At 36.6% G+C, this 20,824-nt stretch overlaps 2 protein-coding genes across 2 annotated transcripts; both read left to right on the top strand.

Moving 5' to 3' along the window:
* The first annotated feature begins 5,055 nt into the window (after window positions 1–5,055).
* Window positions 5,056–8,785, top strand: LOC141592796 (uncharacterized). The gene is made up of 9 exons (XM_074413624.1): window positions 5,056–5,210; window positions 5,547–5,964; window positions 6,048–6,149; window positions 6,471–6,552; window positions 6,681–6,700; window positions 6,780–6,840; window positions 7,494–7,573; window positions 7,855–7,956; window positions 8,456–8,785. Exons 2-9 carry the CDS (start codon window positions 5,557–5,559, stop codon window positions 8,477–8,479), a joined length of 879 nt encoding a protein of 292 aa, XP_074269725.1. The 5' UTR covers window positions 5,056–5,210; window positions 5,547–5,556; the 3' UTR covers window positions 8,480–8,785.
* Window positions 8,786–16,620: 7,835 nt separating this feature from the next.
* On the top strand, window positions 16,621–19,155 carry LOC141592794 (pentatricopeptide repeat-containing protein At5g46460, mitochondrial). Its single transcript, XM_074413623.1, has 2 exons — window positions 16,621–18,620; window positions 18,974–19,155. Exon 1 carries the CDS (start codon window positions 16,751–16,753, stop codon window positions 18,458–18,460), a length of 1,710 nt encoding a protein of 569 aa, XP_074269724.1. The 5' UTR covers window positions 16,621–16,750; the 3' UTR covers window positions 18,461–18,620; window positions 18,974–19,155.
* The last annotated feature ends 1,669 nt before the right edge of the window (window positions 19,156–20,824 follow it).

The following is a 20,824-nucleotide window of genomic DNA, read 5'->3' as shown; positions in this document are numbered from 1 at the left end:
CATGACTTGGCGCCGGCGCGCAGCCTCGGCCTTGGCTCTCTCAAAGAAGGACTTCCTTTTCAGCGTCCTCCCTAAGTTTTCTCAAAGACGGACGCCTCTTGACCCTCCGCCTTGGCCCTCTTAGCCTCCTTGTTCGCCGCGTCAAGTTCCGGCCTTAGCCGCTCGAGCTGCAAGGCGGCCTCACCATGGTCTCCTCTTGCTCCATAATGTGGGAGCGGCTAGCCGAGCCCACTTCGCCGCCTCTTGGATATTTTTGCACCCTCGCCACAAGCTCGGCATGGGGAAATCTTCTGAGGTAGGGGAGCGACGGTGACATTTCTATCACCCGCCTTCTCAGGCTGCTTCTCCAATTGTCGCACGGTGAGAACGGCGGCTGCCGACGGTTGATCTACAACAAGTCAATTAAAATATCCGTGTCAGTATACATAGACATATCGGAAAGCCGGCTGAGTTTGAGCCATAGGATAAATCGGTACCAGGCTTGGACTTCTTTGTCGGAGGGCCCATTTCCTTGCCGCCCTCGGTAGCGGCGGCAACAAAGAAAGCAGCGGGGATAGACCTTTTCCTCTTAAGGACGAGGGGAGATCCCTCCTCATCAGAGTCCTCCCCGTTGGTGATGTCAACGATCTCCACCGGCAACTTCTGGACTGAAGGGACGGGAGGTGGAACGGATGTCGACGCCGTCGCCGCCGAAGGCTTTGTTTTCCGCGTTCGACGCGGCATGTTACTAGCAATCCTCGCCTGGGCCGCCTCCACATTCGTGCCTTTAAGCGCTGATCCATCAGGTCATTCGGCGACGTCTGCGATCACGGGCGAGCCTTAGGGTGCAAATCAAGAACGGTCTTGTCCTTGTGCGGCCCCATCCTCTTAAGAATATCCTCGGACGGTCCGCGCCAAAATGATCTCGCAAAAGAAGCAAAGCAAGAGTTAAGCAAGGAATGAACCAAAATTCAAAACAGATTAAACATTGAGAGCGGTCATGGGCCTCACACCGACCTCACTCACCTGCGCCGGGGCCGATGAGGCCGACATGGCAGAGCAACTCATCCTGAAGGATGATCTGCGTCGGGGGGATCCATCTTTTCGACACCCCGCTCTTGTCCGTCTCAAAGAGCCTCATCGCCAGCCTCTCATCCTCATTAAGAGGGACCTTGTCGGCGTCCATCTTAAGTTTTTTCCGGGTAACCCATCTGTCATGCTCCGCCTTAGTCTCGCACCGCAAATTAACTTGGTGCTGGAAGGACCGGGGCAGCGGATAGTCATCCGGCACCTCAACGTACACCCACCGATCTTTCCAATCCTTGCAGGAGGAAAGCTTATCAACGGAGATGTACCCCGGCTCCACTTGCACGCTATACCACCCCACCTTACCGGAAACGATCGCCGCCAAGGCGATGAAGCCGACGGAATAAATTAACCGTTGGGACCTCCCCTTAAAGAGACAGAGCGGACAAAGCCGACTATGGTCCTAACACCAACGGGTGAAGGCGGCCACACGACGTTCATGGCCCTAATGATGGCCATAACGTAATCATTCAGTGAAACCGGAGCCCGTACTCGGTGCCGCATATATACGCCGGTACAACCCGGTGGAGGGCAACAGATGGCTCGACCCCTCTCGGGGATAACAATTTTGTATCCCCTGCCAAAGTAGAAATGGCCCTCGAAAAATGTCTCGCCGGAACAACGGGCGAACTTATGGGTCCAGGTACGGTCAGGGCCGACCTTACAAGGCTCGCCGTGATCCATGACGTACTGCCTCCCCTCATTAGGATGAGCCCTTTCAGCATCATCACCGAAATCGTCGCCGTCGTCATCAACATCATCATCATCCTCCCATTCCTCCAAAATTTGAGGATCAACTTTAGGAGAAGGAGACCTCGGACCCCCGGACCTTAGTGGGACGGCGGCCAGTGCCTCCCCTTCATCCAGGCGCGACGGGGAACCCCCCGGCGCAGGGTTACTAGGTCCGGCCTCAGTAGAAGACATGATAACAATAGTGATTCAACAAAATAAGAGATCGAGAAAAATTTTGTTTGTTTACCTTGAAGAAAAAAAACACTAGCCAAAGTAACAACACTGAAGATTAGAAGAGAGAAAAACCCTTGGAAATTTGGAGGAAAGAAAATTTTAAGAGAGCGAAATTGGTGCCCAATTTCAAAAACTAACTGCCCTATTTATAGGAAAAGCCCATGAAGAAGGACCAATCAGGGCACAGCCCATGAAACGTCAGCCAATCAACAAACAGACACGTGTCGAGCATGCAACCGCGGAATGTCAATCGTTGCAACAGTTGAATGTCAATCAATGCAACAGCGACCAAGCGTCTTCAACACGCCCCTTCATATCTCTCTGCCTGTTCATCTTCCTCAACAAATTCCTAAGTATCCGTTTCTCCGCCGGCCACATGATCAACCATGCCGAAAGCAGCACCGCCGTGGGGCAATCGAAACAACCGGCACTCTCCACCTGGTCTCGGCCAAGCGTCATTGCCTTTTCCACATCGGATGTCCATTACACAACCATGTGGAGGGGGATATGGTACGGCCTACAGTCAGTCACGCCGAGGTAGAAGAAAGGGCGAAAAATTTTCACTTGCGCGAGAATATACGCTCAAAGATACATCGGAGCCCATACCACGGCATAGACTACGCTCGGGGCAAATTGATGGGGCATATTCTGCACCCGCTGACCAAGTCAACACATTGAGCAAGGTCAAAGATATCCTGACAAGTCAACGGCTTAGACAAACGACCGACGAGGCCTCGGCTTACTGTCGGATGAGTCCGGCCGGGGCAACCAACCATGGCCGGGGCACACATCCGCGAACTCATATCCAAGACCCCTCGGCGGTGGGTCAACAGGGCCCTCCGGCCTGCCATAGGTCCCTCGGCCGAGGGGTAGATCAGTCTTTCCACCTGCTAGCCACTTGGCCACTACGTGACAAAAGGTGAAAGTCTATAAATATTCCTCTACTCTCATTGAGTAAAGGATCCAGAATTTAACCTAAGAATCACTATTCATCGGGTAATATCTTCCTTATCTCTCTACAATACGCACTTTGCTAAGTAACAACAACTTACCTCTCTAAGTTACTGACTTGAGCGTCGGAGTGAGTTCGTGATGTGAATTTTGGCGGAAGCGGAAAGACATTTTTGTAAGGTTGTTTTTGTGTTTTTGAATAAAGGGGATATTTGTTTCAAGATCAATGAAGACCTCGAAAACAATGGGATATTTGCCGTAACTAGACCTATAGTTACGTCAATGGGTGAATTGTTTGATACACGTCAAACAATCCGACTTAAACTTTGGATCGCGTCCTCGGTCTAAGCAAGGTACGAAAAACTCGTTTCGACCTCTTGAGCCTTTTACTCGTGTAACAACACAAATAAGAAGACAAGTTTCTCACACATGGTGAACCTTTTTACTCAAAACATCATCGTGCCTACAAATGAAGAGAGCCAAGCCTTATATAGGCCGAATGATGCTTGGGCTCCAAGGCAAGCTTTCAATGTTTGCATGAGTTCTAGGTGCCTAGTTATTAGTTTTGACTAGTGTAGAAAAACTAGGAAAGACTTTAGAAGAAAACTAGAAAAGACTAGGAAGAAAACTAGGCGATTAAGAAAACTAGGTGATATAAAAAACTAGGTAGTTCCATGCACTTGGCCTTGGTCTTTGCCGAGGTTCTTCATCCCTTTCTTCACGGTTTGCACGGCCCCCAAGCCTTATTCGGACTGTTTTTGTTTTATTTTTCGCGTCCCTTGATACGGTAATTTTCTCGTAGAATTTTCGTTAAAGTTCTCGTACCGTATTCACATCAGTTCGCTCGGCCCAAAGCCGAGCCCTCAGTTTGTTCATCGTTTCAGGAGACCGCAAGGAGGATTCAACTAAAGACGTCATTCTACAAGCACGGGTGGTAACGTATAACTGCTCTGGAATTACACCCGGAACAATACTAATCACGCATTATTAACAAAACCCGGCTAAAATAACCCGTAAGATTCACTTACTCGATCGAGTACCCCTTACTCGATCGAGTACCACACGTACTCGACCGAGTACCCATTAGGCAGACTACTGTTTTGCGTAAAAACATACTTACTCGACATAGTACCCATAGACATAGAAAACCGTAGTATTACAGTTAGTGGTGTCTGTGCTGCGGTTTGGACACAGGTTACTATAGAGTTTGGAGGTTGGAGATGCTTATGTGATGTTTAGTCTAATTGTCTGTTTGTTTGTAATCTTGTGGTTAATGGTATTTGCTGTTACTAACCTTTTGTGGTGTTTATTTGGTTGTTGTCCTAATATGTCTGTTTCTAGGATGATCCATTTGATATTGTCGTCAAATGGGGAGTAGTGAAACTTTGCAGGTGTATTTGTGATGGCATGGAGCGGTATTGGGATCATTACTTTATCTTCATTTCCACTTTAATATACTCATATTTTAATATATTTTCTCTTTCCATTTATTAAAATTTTATTTTTATGAAAGGATTACAACCATGGATCATCACAATCTTTAATCCAGACCGTTTATAGGAAATAAATGTCAATTTCTTTTGAGGAAATAAAGAGAATCCACCTTTTAGATTTAATAAAAAAAAGAGAAAATTAGATTTTACTCGCTTTTGAAATCTAAAATTTTAAAATTACTCCTTTTTTTTTTTATAAAATTAGTCTTTTAAGTTGCATTTTTTTTGCTAAAATTGCTCTCAAACTCCACTTTTAAGTGACTTATTTCGTCTATTTATGAACTTATTCCGTTTGTGGCCGCTTAGCCAATTTATACTTCGAAAGGTACAACTATGTAGACAAATGTATGGAGAGTTCAAAAACAGAAGAAATAAGTCAACTTAAATTGGAGTTTTGAAATAATTTTAGAAAAAAATGCAATTTAAGGGACTAATTTTAGCAAAAAGTACTTAAATTGGGGTTTTGATATAATTTTAGAGAAAAAATGCAATTTAAGAGAGTAATTTTAGAAAAAAAATGCAATTTAAGAAAATAGAAAGTAAAATCTAATTTATAAAAAAAAAAAACTTAACTAATTAGTCGGACCTCTCAACTCTGAATTACACATTCCTCCTATCCTAAACCCTAAACCCTAAACAACAAAGAAACCCAATTCCTCCAATTCCAAACAACCCAGTTCATCCCCTTCTCTCAATCAACCCTAATTTCTCCGCACAAATCGTCGTTTTATCAAGGTAATATCCTATCTCTCATTCGTATTGTTCATTTTCTTTATATTTTCGTTCGTTCTTATTGTATTTTAATTATCGTTTGATGTTTGATTTTTGATTGGATATTGGGCTATTTTTATTTTTTGTTGTAATATTTTGGTAGATTCGTTTGAAAGATTGAATTTTTGCCCGAAAATCGTATGCCTGGTTAAACCGTATATGACCCAAATCAATAGGGTAGTTAATTGGTTAGGAGGTGAATAATTGAGTGGTTTGCTGATTGTTTTGGGTAATCAAATTTTTAGAAATTGAACTCTGTAGATTTGGGATGTGATATTAACATTTTCGTGCGAAAACTAGGATCGATAAAATGGTAGAGCAAAGAGGTCCACCGGTGGCAGCAGCTACTGAGCTGAGGAAACGGAAGAATAAGTTCAAAAAACCCGGCAATGCTAAGAAAATGAAAGTTATCCCGGGGGTGGGAAAGAAGGTCAAAGTATCGAAAAAAATGAGGAAACTGTTTCGCAAAAGGGCGACTGATTACAATTCTGATTCGGATGGTGACAAGGAAAGTGAACCCGAAAGTATGGATGAAGAGGGGAACGAAAAAGATAGTAAGTCTGAACAGGCATATGGTGATGATGCTGAACATGATAGAGGAGATGATGGTTCAGATGAAGAAGATCATGGCCCACTTTTCAAGTTTGTGGAAGGTTGTAATGCATTTAGGACGGCATTTCAGAAGATTATGAGCGTTGATGCAGACGATGAATCTTTGGTAACGCTTTAGCTCATGACTTTCTGTTTTAAGGAATGTTTAGCTCTTGCTTATTGCCCATGTATGGAATATGGTTTCTGCAGGGTCCGATATTATCAGCAAAAAAGAGGCTTGTTGTGGAAAAGCTTGCGGAGGAAGATACTAAAAAGAAGGTTGATAAGGAGAAGAGGAAGAAAAAGATCTCGGTGCGTTACTATTTCCTTTCTACTCCCTCTGTCCCGCTCATTTGTTGTCCTTTTCCATTTTGTGGTGTCTCAGTCATTTGTTATCCTTTCTATTTTAAGAATGAATTTGATGAGTAATTTGATCATTCACATTCAATTTATTCCACATGTCATTTAGTAATTGGCCCCTTCCCCCTTTCCTTGGTCTTTGTGCCAAAACCAAAGGACAACAAATGACCGGGGTGGAGGGAGTATTTAGTTGTTCACTTTCTTGTTGTGTACTAATTTTGCTCACTTTTGAGATATTTATTAAGATATTTGGCGTTATTTGTAACATACTAGGTTGATGAAAGAGGGCATGTGAAGCCTGCCAACTTTTTGGACACGCACGATAAAGTTCTGATCGGAATTGCCACTAAAGGAGGTACGGCCTTGCTTTTTTTTTTTTTGAGCAAGAGTTTGTGTTTTTGAATACTTCGTGTTAAAGTGTACATCATGTTTATTTTACTAATTTTGTTTTCCTTGAAATCCTGGCGATCAACAACCTTCCAGTGGTCAAGTTTTTTAATGCTGTAAGTCCTCTTGCACAAGTTTGTCTGATTTTACGCGAATGCAGAAGTTCACTTACAAGCATTGCCTCGGTTTTTGTAGGTAAGTAAAGCTCAAACTGCACAGAAAGGGTTGAATCCTTCAAGATTCAAAGATGCAAAAGGTACTGATTTGATTCTGCATTCGCGCCATTACTTTTGGGAATGATCATTTTTTGAAGGAAGGTCATGTAGATGTTCATATTCTGTGAGGATTGTGTTTCCATATTACATCAGTCATTAACTTGTTTAATTTTTTCATAACAGCAAATCGGTGTATATTGAATCTTTTTCTAGGTCTGGATAGTTCAACGTGTGCATTACTTTAGTGGCCTTTTACATCAGAGGCACAACTTTAAAGTGGATTTTATCTCTTTTCTGATTTTAAAACAACACTTTTAAGATCAATAAGGATAAATTTTACACAACCCATATAGCATTAGTGTTCAAATTCGTCTCTCTTAGATCAGTTTGTATAAGTGAGACCTTGAGTGTTTTTACCATACTTGGTCCAATTCTGTAAAATGGGGTTTTCGTCGATACTTAGGCGAGGAGACGTGTAGAACACTACATCTTTACATATGTTGAAATCTTGATGGTCTAAGACTCTACCCTGTTCTCTTAGCCTTTATGTCTTTCGCATTGACACTGTAAACTGAAATTCCGTCTTGTTCTTCCCCTTGAGTTCTTTCATAGCATGGCATATAATTGGCTTTCTGTGAAATTAGAAATCAACTGGCCTCCATAATAATTTGAAACCCGTGCTTTCTTGTACCAGCTTTGACGAAGAGGAGAAAAGAAGCATTCATGTCAGAACTGAGCAGGGCGTCATCTCAATCAGTTGATGCAGGAACTAAGGTGACCGTCTTATCTTAATTCTTTTAATACTGCCTCCGCTTCGTTTATATTATTCCCCCTATGACTTTGATTATCGACTTTTACGATCACTTACCTCTATTAATATGTAAATGTTTGATGTCAAAATCTATTTCATATTTTCTTTTTTCGAACAATCCAGTAAGTTTTTAATGGGTTGTATAATGTATGAGGAACACATTGTCGGAATTTCTCTGCCTGGCTTGTTTTTGAAGATTAATATGTTCTAATTTTAAAGTGACTTGAATACTTGTGAGATGCAGGCATCTACAGGCAAGGAAGACGATGATCAACCTGCATGGGCTCCATTGCGCGACTCTTTCATGTTGACAAATTCAAAATTGAAGGACTGGGATAAAACGGTGGTAAGAAATTTTGGTTCTTGTTACTATACTACTACTAGTCTACTACTGGATCCTTTCATACAAAAAAAATCAGTCTAATTTGTTCTACAATCTACCTGCTTTTCAAATTTATGTTCTCATCTGACTCTGCAATTCCTCAAATTTGCCATCTTTGATTTATTAAAGCAATTTTTTTTATTTTAATACTCTCTCCATCTCAATCATTTGTTTACCTTTGATGAAAATACCCCTCACAAAGAATGTAAAAGGTAAACAAATGATGCGGACTGAGGGAGTATCATTTTTGAAGTGTATACTGTATATCAATTAAAGTGAACACTGCTTGACCACCAAAGTCAGATGGAGAAAAGTAAATGGGACGGAGGGTTTACATTTAAAGGGATATATCTTGAAAATATATTGGAATCATGAAGTTACCCAAATTACAAAATAGCTTGACCCGTTGAGCATTGTTGATTCGTTTTCACATTTATTGATTGCCTGCCTGAATTATGTGTAGGAGGAAACTGAAACGGACATCTAACAGTAGCTAAGGCCATACTTCTTCAAGTGTCGAATGATGAAGTTCTGCCAGTTAAAGCGGTGTCCTTGTTCACATGTCGCTTTGCCTGGGGTCTATCTGTGCTGTTGATGCTAAGCCTTTTGTCTTGCGGACTTTTAAACCTGAATCATCCTATACTGCCTATCTGCTAAGGCATGACCGCTTGGTCTCGGTTGATTCTCTTGTTATTTCATGGGTTCATTTCAAATTTATATATTCAAAGATTAACATTTTATGTAATGTCCAGTTTACAATTTTGGGAGCTAGTACCCAGTTTTATATTTTTTATTTTTCCGTAAGGTTCGGATGCAAGTATTTCCACTCCTTTTTCTAGGCCTCACTGCTCCCCATCCCCTGATAACAACCACAAATTCTTATTATAGACGGACACTATCCGTCTATACGTATAGACGGATACCATTTCCCCTCACAAAATACCCATTTGCCATAAAGTGGGAAGCACATGGGGGATGTCCCACCTTGTCCCCCTACCCATTTTATTAGAGGTCTTTACCCGTTTGTTCGCCCCACCCGTCTATACCAAGACCTATTGGATAACAACCCCCAATTCGTTGTAAATCTACTTAACCCTGAAATCACCACCCCTCGAACTCTCGAAGTATCCTCTGCTCCACCAAAACAAACTCCCATCAATCTCAAATTTTTATTTCTCTCAAATCGTGAGAGAAATATGTATTTTTCTTTTGAAATAATTTATTTTTTCCCGACATCATTATATACGCTATATTCTCAATAAAATCAAGGAGAAATATTGATGTTGCATTTTCGACAATTATGCCTGCTAGAAGTGCCATATTTTGATTTTGAAATAATTATTTTTTACCCGATATTATTTGCCTATATATGCCATATGCTCAACAAAATCAATGAGAGTCTATTGAAATGATACCCAACTCATATAACAATAACAATAGTAATTAATCTCCCTCCATTAGTAAAAATAGTAATTAAGTCTCATAAAATAATATTTCAATATTATGAATATATACATGTTAAAAAGACCCAAAGTATTCTTAAATAGCTTGCTCCCTCTTACATTTTACTTAGAAAATTTATTCATACAGATAATAACAATCTTTATCATAATCTTTAACAACTTTGCAAAAGAATCGCTAAATTTATTAGTTGGGTTCAGACTATCGCGAGTCGCGAGACAATTCATTACACTAAAATGCGTCCCGAAAAATTCATTGCCCGTATTCTTCTTCTTGTTGCGTTATCCAATGCGATTTCCATGTGTGAAGCCGGATCAAGAAACAAAGTGGTAAATATTACAAATAAATTAAATAGTAAACAAAATCTACGAATTCATTGTAAATCCAAAGACGATGATCTAGGGGTGCATTGGGTACCATCCAACAAGGATTATGAATTCAGTTTTAAAACAAGTATATGGGGAACAACCCAATATTTTTGTGGATTTAAGTGGGGAAATAGTCAATTATGATATTTACGTATTTACGAGGGATTATGAAGTCCAGCTAGTCTCACTTGTGACGGACACTATCCGTCACAAGTGAGTGACAGGTCACCTCCCTCTCACACAAATGCAAGTGGGAGGCAAGTGGGGCGCTAGCGCCCCACTTGCATTTGTGTGAGAGGAAAGTGACCCGTCATTCACTTGTGACGGATAGTGTCCGTCACAAATAAGAATTTGACTTTATATCATTCTCTTTATTGAGCTAATGATTCCACATAAAACATTGACCTTGAAATCTACAAGGACCATCTTCAACAATGTTCCAATGACAAAATTTATCACAAACTTCATACACAAATTCTTACCTGTGACGGACATTATCCGTCACAAGTGAATGACGGGTCACTTTGTAAGCAAGACTTATTGTGAATGAATTATATTATCTTTTCTTTTATTCTACTAGTCGATCTACGATCGATTGATGTTGTTGACTCTTTTGGAACACTCTATGACACCATGCCAATTGGACGATTTTAATTTACAACTAGGGAATTAACGATTTTGTGTAATTACTTATGCAATTCTTAAATATAGGTGTTTGTGAGAAAACAAGATTAGAGTACCTTAATGTACTGTGGAGGTCGTAACTACCCTCCTACACTTTGTGATCTACCCTTAATTACAAGGTTCGAGCCACGGTTGCAGATGCGTAATCTAATTAACCTCGCTAAATTACTTATAATTGAGTAACCAAACATCCTTCAAAAATCACAATTCATGGAATTTTAGAATTCCAATGAATTAGGTGAATAACCAAACGAGTCCTTATTTCCTTTTCTTTTTGGTATGAAAAATCACCTGATTATGTAATAATTTTAACATTATACTCATCTATTTCAATCAATTATATACATTTGATTAGAATATTAAAATACATTCACTTTATCCCGATATTATTTTTTTCTTTGATTTTAGGTACTTCATTGTAATCATTATAGAATATGATTTTAATTTTTAATTTTCATAAAGATATTTTCTCCCAAAAATATCTATCTATATGAAAATGTTTTGATCTACAAGAATTTTTAAAAATGCAATCCTAATTTTGAAATCATTAACCGATAATATCCTATATATGTTACATACTCAACAAAATCAATGGGATTGAATTGTTGAATTGATATCAAATTCACATAATAATAATAATAATAATAATAATAATAGTATTTAATCTCTTTTCATTCGTAAATATAGTAATTAAACCTCGCAAAAAGTATCTCAAGATTATGTATCTACATAATTTGCTTCATTTTATACGTGATTGAAAATATATAAAAGAAAAGCTAAAGTTATAACACGGGTTCAAACCTTCACAAGACCCAAAAATCTCATTACCCTTATTATCCTTGTTATAATATTCAATGTAATTACCATGAGTGAAGCAAGAACAAGAGTGGTAATTACAAATACACTAAGCAGTAAACAAAATCTACAAATTCACTGTAAATCAAAAGGCGATGACCGAGGGGTGCATTTGGTGCCATACAATAGTGATTATGAATTCAATTTTAAACCGAATATTTGGTTTACGACCCATTTTTTTTGCGGATTTAAGTGGGGAAATAGTACTTTGAATTGGTTTGATATTTACGTAGAAACAACGGATATTCAAGTTTGTCATAGTTATTGTCATTGGATTATTGTTGAAAAAGGTCCTTGTAGATTTAATGGTGAATGTTACGTTTGGAATAATCTTAATCGTAACAAAGACGAGGATGGGAAAGTCGTAGTTCGTCGTCGATATTCGGAAGTGAACGGAAAGTGAGACATCGTTAGCTAATAGTATCGATCGATATAGAGAAGGATGATAATAAAGTTGTGGTGCATTGTTTCATTTATTAAGTTTGATCACATTTTTAGCAAAGGTGGTCATTTTTGCAATTTTATTGGTTTTAAAAGTATTTATTTCTAATTTATAGTTATGTTTTATATTTGTTGTGTAATACTCCCTCTCAGTCACTATAATGTTCCCTCTTTTCCGAAACGGTTATTTAACTAATGTTCTTCTTTCTATTTTTAGAAACTTTTACTCTTATTTTATTCGTTCCTCTTTCCTATCACCAAACCCTAACAACTCTTTTAGTCTTATTTTATTACTTTCCTTTATGTTTTGGCCCCACAATTTTTTATTTAACTACTAATAACTAGTTTGGATGCCCGTGCGTTGCAACGGGGTAATTAACTTAGCCAAAAAAAATGGTTATAAGGTCTTAATATTTACATCTTATATTAGTTATTTAGATATGATCAAAAGTCAAAACATCTTATTTAAGAGACGCAAAAGATGTTAGGTTGATACCTAAGTTCCAAGGATGCCTCATATTTATAATCATAAGACCACTATATCTTATGTTAATCTTTCAATATGAGACAATTCTATTATTTTTTTACGGTTTTGATACATACAGCCCTATGGGCTGTATATAAGCATTAAATTTTCCTGATAATTAAAGCTAATTTAAACTTTCAAGAGAATCTAATTTAATACTTATTATACTAATTAAATGCTAATTTAAACTTTCAAGAGAGTCTAACTTAACACTTATTGTAAATAACATGTAAGATTCCAATTTACATGGAAAACATAAGAGAATTTTAATAAAATTTAATGCTTATATACAGCCCATATGTATCAAAACCGATTTTTTTATAATCCTACATTATTTTCAATGTGGGACATATAACAACATACTAAGAAGTACACAATTTTATATATGTACAAATTATATGAAATCTACACGTTAATGATATCATTTTTACCAAGAATCAAATTATGTTATTTTCATAATTTTCTTAATGATATTTTTTTGCCAAATGAAATGTAAAATTTTTTTTATATAAAAATTAGAAACATCACTTGAATATAATATAGGAAATAAATATTATAATAATTAAAAGATTCTCACTTTATTTTTTACATCAAAAAATATTATTTAGGAAACTTTCCTAAATTAAGTTTTAAGATCACCAACCTTATGATAATTTTATGATGTGGGACAATTCAACTATTTATATGTAGTATATTTACCACACCTACGTTATTTTTCAATGTGGGACAAATAACACGCGAAAAAGTACACCATCTTTTTTGCACCTATTTCGATATCCAACCCGATTTAATAATAAGAAAATATTATACTATCTATTTATATTCGTACGTTTTTTCCATTTTTTGTCATAATTAAATATGTACAAATGATATGATTTAAATTACATTTTGTTTCCAAACACGACTTTTAAGATGTAATTGAGGGAGCAATCAAATGTATAAACAAATGCAAAATACTTTCTTTTTCTGGTGCGATTTTGATTATTGGTTAAAAATTATGATGTGTTTTAGTTACTCAAATATAATGAGTCATAATAATTACTTATATTTGAAAGTTAAAAATATTTAATTCTACTATTTATCAAACTAAAAAAGCTTATTATTGATTTGTTTGTTGATTCAAAATCTTTTTATGCAACACTTGATTGTATTATAATTCATAAATTTTCTATTTTATTGTCGAGATTATCATTATATGACACGTTAATAACCAATTTATGTATATTTAGCATCCATTTTATTTTTTTAATTATGATTTTGTCTTAAATAAAGTTATTATACTATTGATTGTCTTAAAATAAACATTATAATATCACTAATATAGTAATATATAATCATTTTTATAAATATTTACGTGATTAATATCTGTATAGTATTGTTGTAACTAAGGTTTGCCGCTAATGCAAACTCTATAAGAACTCTCTACGATAATTCAAGCGATTCAAAAGATTTTGGGTTGATACCCCTAAGTTTCAAATATGACTCATATTTATAATCATGTGATACGTCATCTCATGATAATCTTCTAATGTGGGACAATTTAACTATTTATATGTAGTATATTTACCATACCTACATTATTTTTCAATGTAGGATAAACAATATACTTAGAAATACACTATCTTTTTCGTACCTAATTCGACATCTAACCCAGTTTAATAATAATAAGAAAATACTATACTATTTATTAATATTCGCGTAGTACATTTTTTTTTTAACTTCCTATCGTAATTAAAATATGTGCAAATAATATGATACTATATTCTAATGCTGACTTTTATTTACCACGAATCTAATTATATAATTTTTCAAAAAAATAAAAAAATTATGTTGCTTCAATTTGTTAAATGAGATGTATAAATTTTTATACAAAAATTATAACATCACTTGGACATAATATAAAAAATATATATATCATATCGTGTAGATAATGATATAAACTCTTAAGAGCTCTCCAAGACAATGTTTAAGATACTCAAAAAGTTTTGGGTTGGTATTTAGGTTCTAAAGATTTCTTCTATTTATAATCATATGATCATCCACCTTATGCTAAACTTTCGATGTGGGACAATTCTATTATTTATACATAATATATTCACCACACCAACATATTTTTCAATGTGGGACAAATAACATACTTAGAAATACACCATCTTTTTCGCACATAATTCGACATCTAACTCAGGTTAATAATAATGAGCAAATACTATACTCCCTCGTTTCAAGACCAAATACAACATTCCTTTTTTTTACACTATTCATGAACGAATAAAATCTTTATGATTCCTTGCAATACGTAAGACAAAATATGGTCATGTAGGATCTTATTTGCTTCACCTATAAAGTACAATGAGAATATCAAATTTTTAAATTTTTTATAATGTAAACTTAAAGATATTTACGTTGTAATTTGTGTCTTGGCAAGTGTGTAAATGAAAATGTTGTATTTGGTCTTGAATGAAGGGAATACTATTTATTAATATTCGTACGTTTTTTTTTACTAATAATTTTTTGGCAAATGAAATGTATAAGTTTTTATAAAAAGGTTATAAACATCATTTGAATATAGTACATAATATAGAAAAAATATTAATATATCATACTGTGAAGATAACGATATAAACTCTTAAGAGCTCTCCAAAACAATACTGAAGAGACTCAAAAGGTTTTTGGTTGTTATATAGGTTCCAATGATGACTCTTATTTATAATCATAGGATCACCCACCTTATGTTAATCTTTCGATGTGGGACAATTCTATAATTTATACATATTATAATCAACACACTAACATTGTTTTTCAATGTGGGACATATAACATATTAAAAGAAGTACACCATCTTTAATACTCGTGTGTGTAAATCATATGAAATCTATACTCTAATGAAAGCATTTTTTACCACGAATCTAATTATATTATCTTCATAATTTTTATAACAACATTTTTTTGCCAAATGAAATGTCAAAGTTTTTATATAAAAATTAGAAACTTCTCATGAATATAAAATAGGAAATATAGATATTATAATAATTAAAAGATTCTCCACTTTATTTTTTATGTGGAAAATATTATTTATAAAACTTTCCTAAATTAATTTTTGATGATGTGGACGCTCTAGAATCGCTCGAAAAAACTCTCTTTTATATATATATATATATAGATTCATCCCTCTCTCCTATCACCAACCCCACACAACTCTTTTACCCTTATTTTAATACTTTTCTTAAAGTATTGTACCAAAATCAAATGGGAAGATTATGATGAATGGGAGGGAGTACCATTTTTTACATAAGACTAACCCAACAAGAGAAAGCCCAATAAAATTAGTTAATAAATAAATATTAAAATATTTTATTTTGATAACCTAATATTTTATATTGATAACTTGCATATTTAAATGCGCTGGTATTTATCATAATATGTCGGGTTATCAAAATAAAGTTAAAATATAGATAAATAAAATTTTAATTTTGGGCTATACTCCTTTTAGGTCAGTCATATGCTATATGACGGTCCTAGAAGAAAGTTGGTGATATTCATCGTCAGCAATAATTTCCCCCCTTTTATTTTGACACAAAGATTATCATATGTTTAAATTTGGCTCTCAATTTTACCAAAATAATTGTTATAAGAGATTCTATTTCATACCCCATCATTGTCACTTGTCACTATATTACTCGTAGTGTATAAAAGATTCCATATACCATATTACCCGTAGTGTATAAAATGACAAGCTTTGCTATTCCACGTCTCATCTATGATTGAGCTCGGCTCATAATGTAAAAGCCGAGTCCGAGCCCGGACCCGAGCTATTGGAATCAAGGCTCGGGATCGCTCATATGATATTTTACGAGCCCGAGCTCGCGCGAACTTTGTTTGAGTATCATTTTTCCGAGCGTTATTTACTTTTAACATAATTTCTAAATTAAATATTTCATTTTAAACTAGTATGTTTCTTGTTTATTAGCTTAAAATAACATTTCTTATGTTATTTTCTTTTCTAAATTAATATTATAATTAATTAATTTATCATAAAACTGATATAAGTTAAGTAAACCGTATCGATAAAAAATTAAGTAATTTAAAAAATAACGAGCTCAAACGAGCTTTTGAAGCAAGCTCCAGTGTCTTCAGGCTCGGCTCGATTTGGATTCAGCTTGCCTTTATCCCAAGCTCGAACTCAATTTGACCGATCTCGAGCCGAGCTTTAACCGAATCGATACCGAGGACTTGTAGAGCGGCCCCCGATAATACACTATCATTGCACCGGTTCAGTTTAGTTTCAAATAGAAACTTTTTTCCTTGCTTCTTCCCGCCAAATTTATGAGCAAATGTATGAATTTTAAGTTGATAATCTCAGTAAACTGAAAAACTAACAATCTGAATAGTGATGATCAATCAAATTTACTACAAACCCTAAATCATGCAAAGATTTTCCCCCACTTTCCCACACATCAGATTACCATTCAAATTTCGATGGACTTCAAGAACACAATTTTGCTCCACAATATCCTGTCACATTAAAAGTCATAGATTAGATGATGCCCGTCGTATTTTCGACAAAATCCGATGTCCGAATGCACATTTATATACCAAAATGATTAATGGGTATATGAGAAATTATCGGCTTAATGATGCATTCCAACTGTTTGATGAAATGCCTGTGAGGGATGTTGTGGCTTGGAACTCTATGATTAAAGGGTGTGTGGATTGTGGGGAATTGGTGAAGGCTAGGGAGTTATTTGATCGAATGCCTGAGAGAAATGTCGTGTCTTCGACGACTATGGTTAATGGGTATATGAAATTTGGGAAGGTTGAGGTTGCTGAGGAATTGTTTAGGGAAATGGGTTTTAGGGATGTTGCTGCTTGGAATGCTATGATTCACGGGTATTTCGTAAATGGGAGAGTTGATGAGGCTATGAAGGTGTTTGAGGAGATGCCTAGTAAAAACGTAATTTCTTGGACCGCGATGATTAGTGGACTTGATCAAAATGGGAGAAGTTTCGAGGCTTTTAGATTGTCTAAGCGGATGATTGGTAGTGGGATTGAGCCGACAGCTAGCACGTTTTCATGTTTGATAACGGCTTGTGTAAATGTAATGGTGGTTGAACTTGGGACTCAGTTTCATGGCCGAATTGTGAAGTTGGGGTATATTTGGGATGAGTTTGTTGCTTCATCGCTTATTACATTATATGCAAATTGTAAGAGGTTAGAGGATTCTTGCAGGGTCTTTCGTGAGAAGGTTCATGATAGTGTCGTAGTATGGACTTCACTCTTGACTGGCTATAGTTTAAACTCCATGCATGATGATGCATTGACGGTTTTCCGTGATATGACCAAATTGGGCATTTCTCCGAACGAGTCTTCTTTCACTAGCGCGTTGAATTCCTGCTGTGCCATGGTGTCACTAGACAAAGGGCGGGTGATTCATGGAAATACTATCAAACTAGGATTTGATGCTTCTGGATTCGTGGGGAATTCACTGGTAACTTTGTATTCGAAGTGTGGAAACATTCAAGAAGCAGTAAAATCATTTGAAGGGATAAAAGCAAAGAATTTGGTGTCGTGGAACTCGATTATTGTAGGATGTGGACATCATGGACGGTCTATGTGGGCACTCATATTTTTTGCTCGGATGATCCGCTTTGAGGTAGAACCAGATGAAATAAGCCTTACGGGCTTGCTCCATTGTGCAAGCCACTCTGGAATGTTTATCAAAGGAAGGGGAATTTTTATGTATTTTTGCAAGAAGTTACCCACGAAAGTGAACCTTCAGCACTATGCGTGCATGGTAGACATTATCTGCCGATCTGGGAATCTTGAGGAGGCAGAGGAATTCGTTAAGAATATGCCTATAAAGCCAAACTCCTTAGTGTTATTAGAGCTACTTAGTGCGTGTAGAGTGCACTCTAATATTGAAATAGCGGAAAGAGTGTCAAAACAAATACTTCTTCTAGACCCACAGTTTACTGCAGCTTATACTTTACTGTCCAATCTTTATGCATCTGCTGGTAGATGGGATGATGTCACAAGAATAAGATCAGAGATGATAAAAAGAAATATTACAAAACAAGGAGGGCATAGTTGGATTGACAAGGGTGGAGAAAAGCTTGCAGTCTTATCTGGACAGTAATCCGATCCTCTTTCTGAAAAAAATTGCAAAAAGACGTACAATTTTTTGTGATGGTTGCTTAAATTACGTTGAAGCTGCTATGGACAAAGGGTAGAAACTTGTCTGACTATTATGAGGATGGGCTGATTCGAAACAGCCTCCGGGTCTTGACTAGATGACTGTAAGCTTGCATTTATCTCGAACTCCCTTTTTACATTACACAGTTTCTCATGTGCGATTGTTTCATGTAAATGTTATCATAGTATATGAGTAGGTTAGCGAGTATCAAAATGGGGTATTTATTTAAGATAGTTGCTGTCTTGCTGATATTATAGTTGTTAGGATGTTGGATGTTGGATGTTGGATGTTGGATCTTGGAAATTGCTCCATTGTGTTTTCAACACAAGAAAAAGGTTGCGTACGTCTGAACTCCCTTACTCCTAGGCAATGGTTAATGCGCCAGTCTCATTAGGCAAGCCTAATTGCTTAAAAGATTCAGTTTTCTAATGAAACTAAGAGATTCCTGTTTCCCAGGTCACATGCTGCAGATGTTCCTTATCTAGATTGCTGGCAGAGCTGCCATGGTTTGATATCTATAATAGTGCAGCACTTGTGCACAACTGCACATCATTATATATGGTTGAAAGCGGAACGAGGTACCTCACTTTTCAGAAGATCAATCCATGTTTCTCATACACTGCTGGCTTGCTGCTAGTGTTGAACACTTATGCCTGTTGCAGTTTGTTAGTCATATTGGGGAGAATTTTAGAAACTCTTAGCATTGGTTCCCTGAAATGTTACTCTACACTTAGGTGACACGAGGTCCAGTTATTTCCCATCTTGGTGATTCAATTTTGAATTTTTCACAGTTAAGTGACACAAGTTTGTCACTTTTGACTCCTGATGGCCTAAGTAATAACATGGCCAAAATTTCATCGGAATTTATGATGACCTTGAGTATAATGGATTGTGAAAGGAAACATTAAAGTATATACGAAGGTACATTTCACACAATTCTGCAAATAAAAACTATGCTTAAAAATACCCCGTATTTGTTGTTTGGTGATGTTACATTTAGCTCGCCATAGTGGGAAAATGGTCGAACCTTTGATAAGAGACATAGCTAAAATTGTCGAAGTGCCATAACCAGTCGAACGGAAACATGCAGCCAGAGTGAACTGTCGAAGTAATATATAGCATAGATGGAAGCTAAGTGCAGAAGTTCTCAAGCTAGGTCGGCACCAAAAGGAAACCACTGATATCCTACAGGAAATCTGGCCTCTGGGTCATACTAAACTATACAGGGCATTATAAGATGTGCATCATTTATTCAGTTATGTTCCATATGGATAAGTGTGATGATGAACCGATGATCTGCCTGCATCTGAAAAATTCCGGAGTAGCTTATGAGTCTCTGACCTCATGCTTTTATGCGAAATTCAGAAATGCGACTTAAGAAGCATCTAACGTTTAAACTTGAGAACCATGTTTACCTGAACTTGGGTTGTTTACTCAAATGTGTGATCAAGGCCAGAGCGAGGAGGTGGGTAGCAGGGGCAGCAATCTTCTCAAAGTTCATTAAAAAAGCAAAATGCAACTGACAAATGGACATGGGGGTGAGATTGGCTCGGTGACTAGGGCTAAGAATCTGAATTTCGAGACTGGAACAATACCCGGGTTTTAAGTTCAGTAATTCAGCCATCCGTATCCATCCAGAAAACCTGGGTTACCGGTTTTTTAACTACCTGATTAGGGCTAATCAGTTCCGATTCTTGAAACCTCCACTTCATTAGCTTATGTCGCTTGCAGTTAAAGAAAGTATAACCACTGTTGGTGACATGGTAGCAGACATAGTGAAGCTGCATTGTGGGTTTCATGTTCAAGGCTCACTAATCTCTTTTGTTGAATATTCTTCCTCTTTTGACATTTTAGCTCTATCAGACTATCAGTGTATGGCCTGAGAATGCAATCGCAGTAGTAGTGATTTTTTTTTTTTTTTTGGGTGACTGTAGTTGTGAAAGTTTAGGTATGTTATTAAATGCATCAGTGACTCAATGAGGCCGAAAATTATTAATTATAAAACATTTTTGATATATTTACATATTTGATTGACTGTTTTTTTTTTCTCCTATCATTTTTGTTTCAATTCTCGACACATTTTGCCCCTTCAATCGAAATTTCTCAACTCTGCAACAACGTTTGACCGTACAGAATGCTGAGTTTGCGAGTCTGGTGTTATGGTTGCTGGTTGCGAAATTGGAAAACCAAGACCCCAAGGTATGAGAAGAAACCAAGTATCATAGCATCTGCAATTAGCTTTCACATACCATTTTCTCGATTACAAAATTGAAATTCTTGCATTAACTTGACAGAGTTATAACATCT

The sequence above is a fragment of the Silene latifolia genome, chromosome 7, assembly GCF_048544455.1.
Source record: "Silene latifolia isolate original U9 population chromosome 7, ASM4854445v1, whole genome shotgun sequence".
Classification (NCBI taxonomy): Eukaryota; Viridiplantae; Streptophyta; class Magnoliopsida; order Caryophyllales; family Caryophyllaceae; genus Silene; species Silene latifolia.
This window is presented reverse-complemented; position numbering and strand designations above follow the sequence as displayed.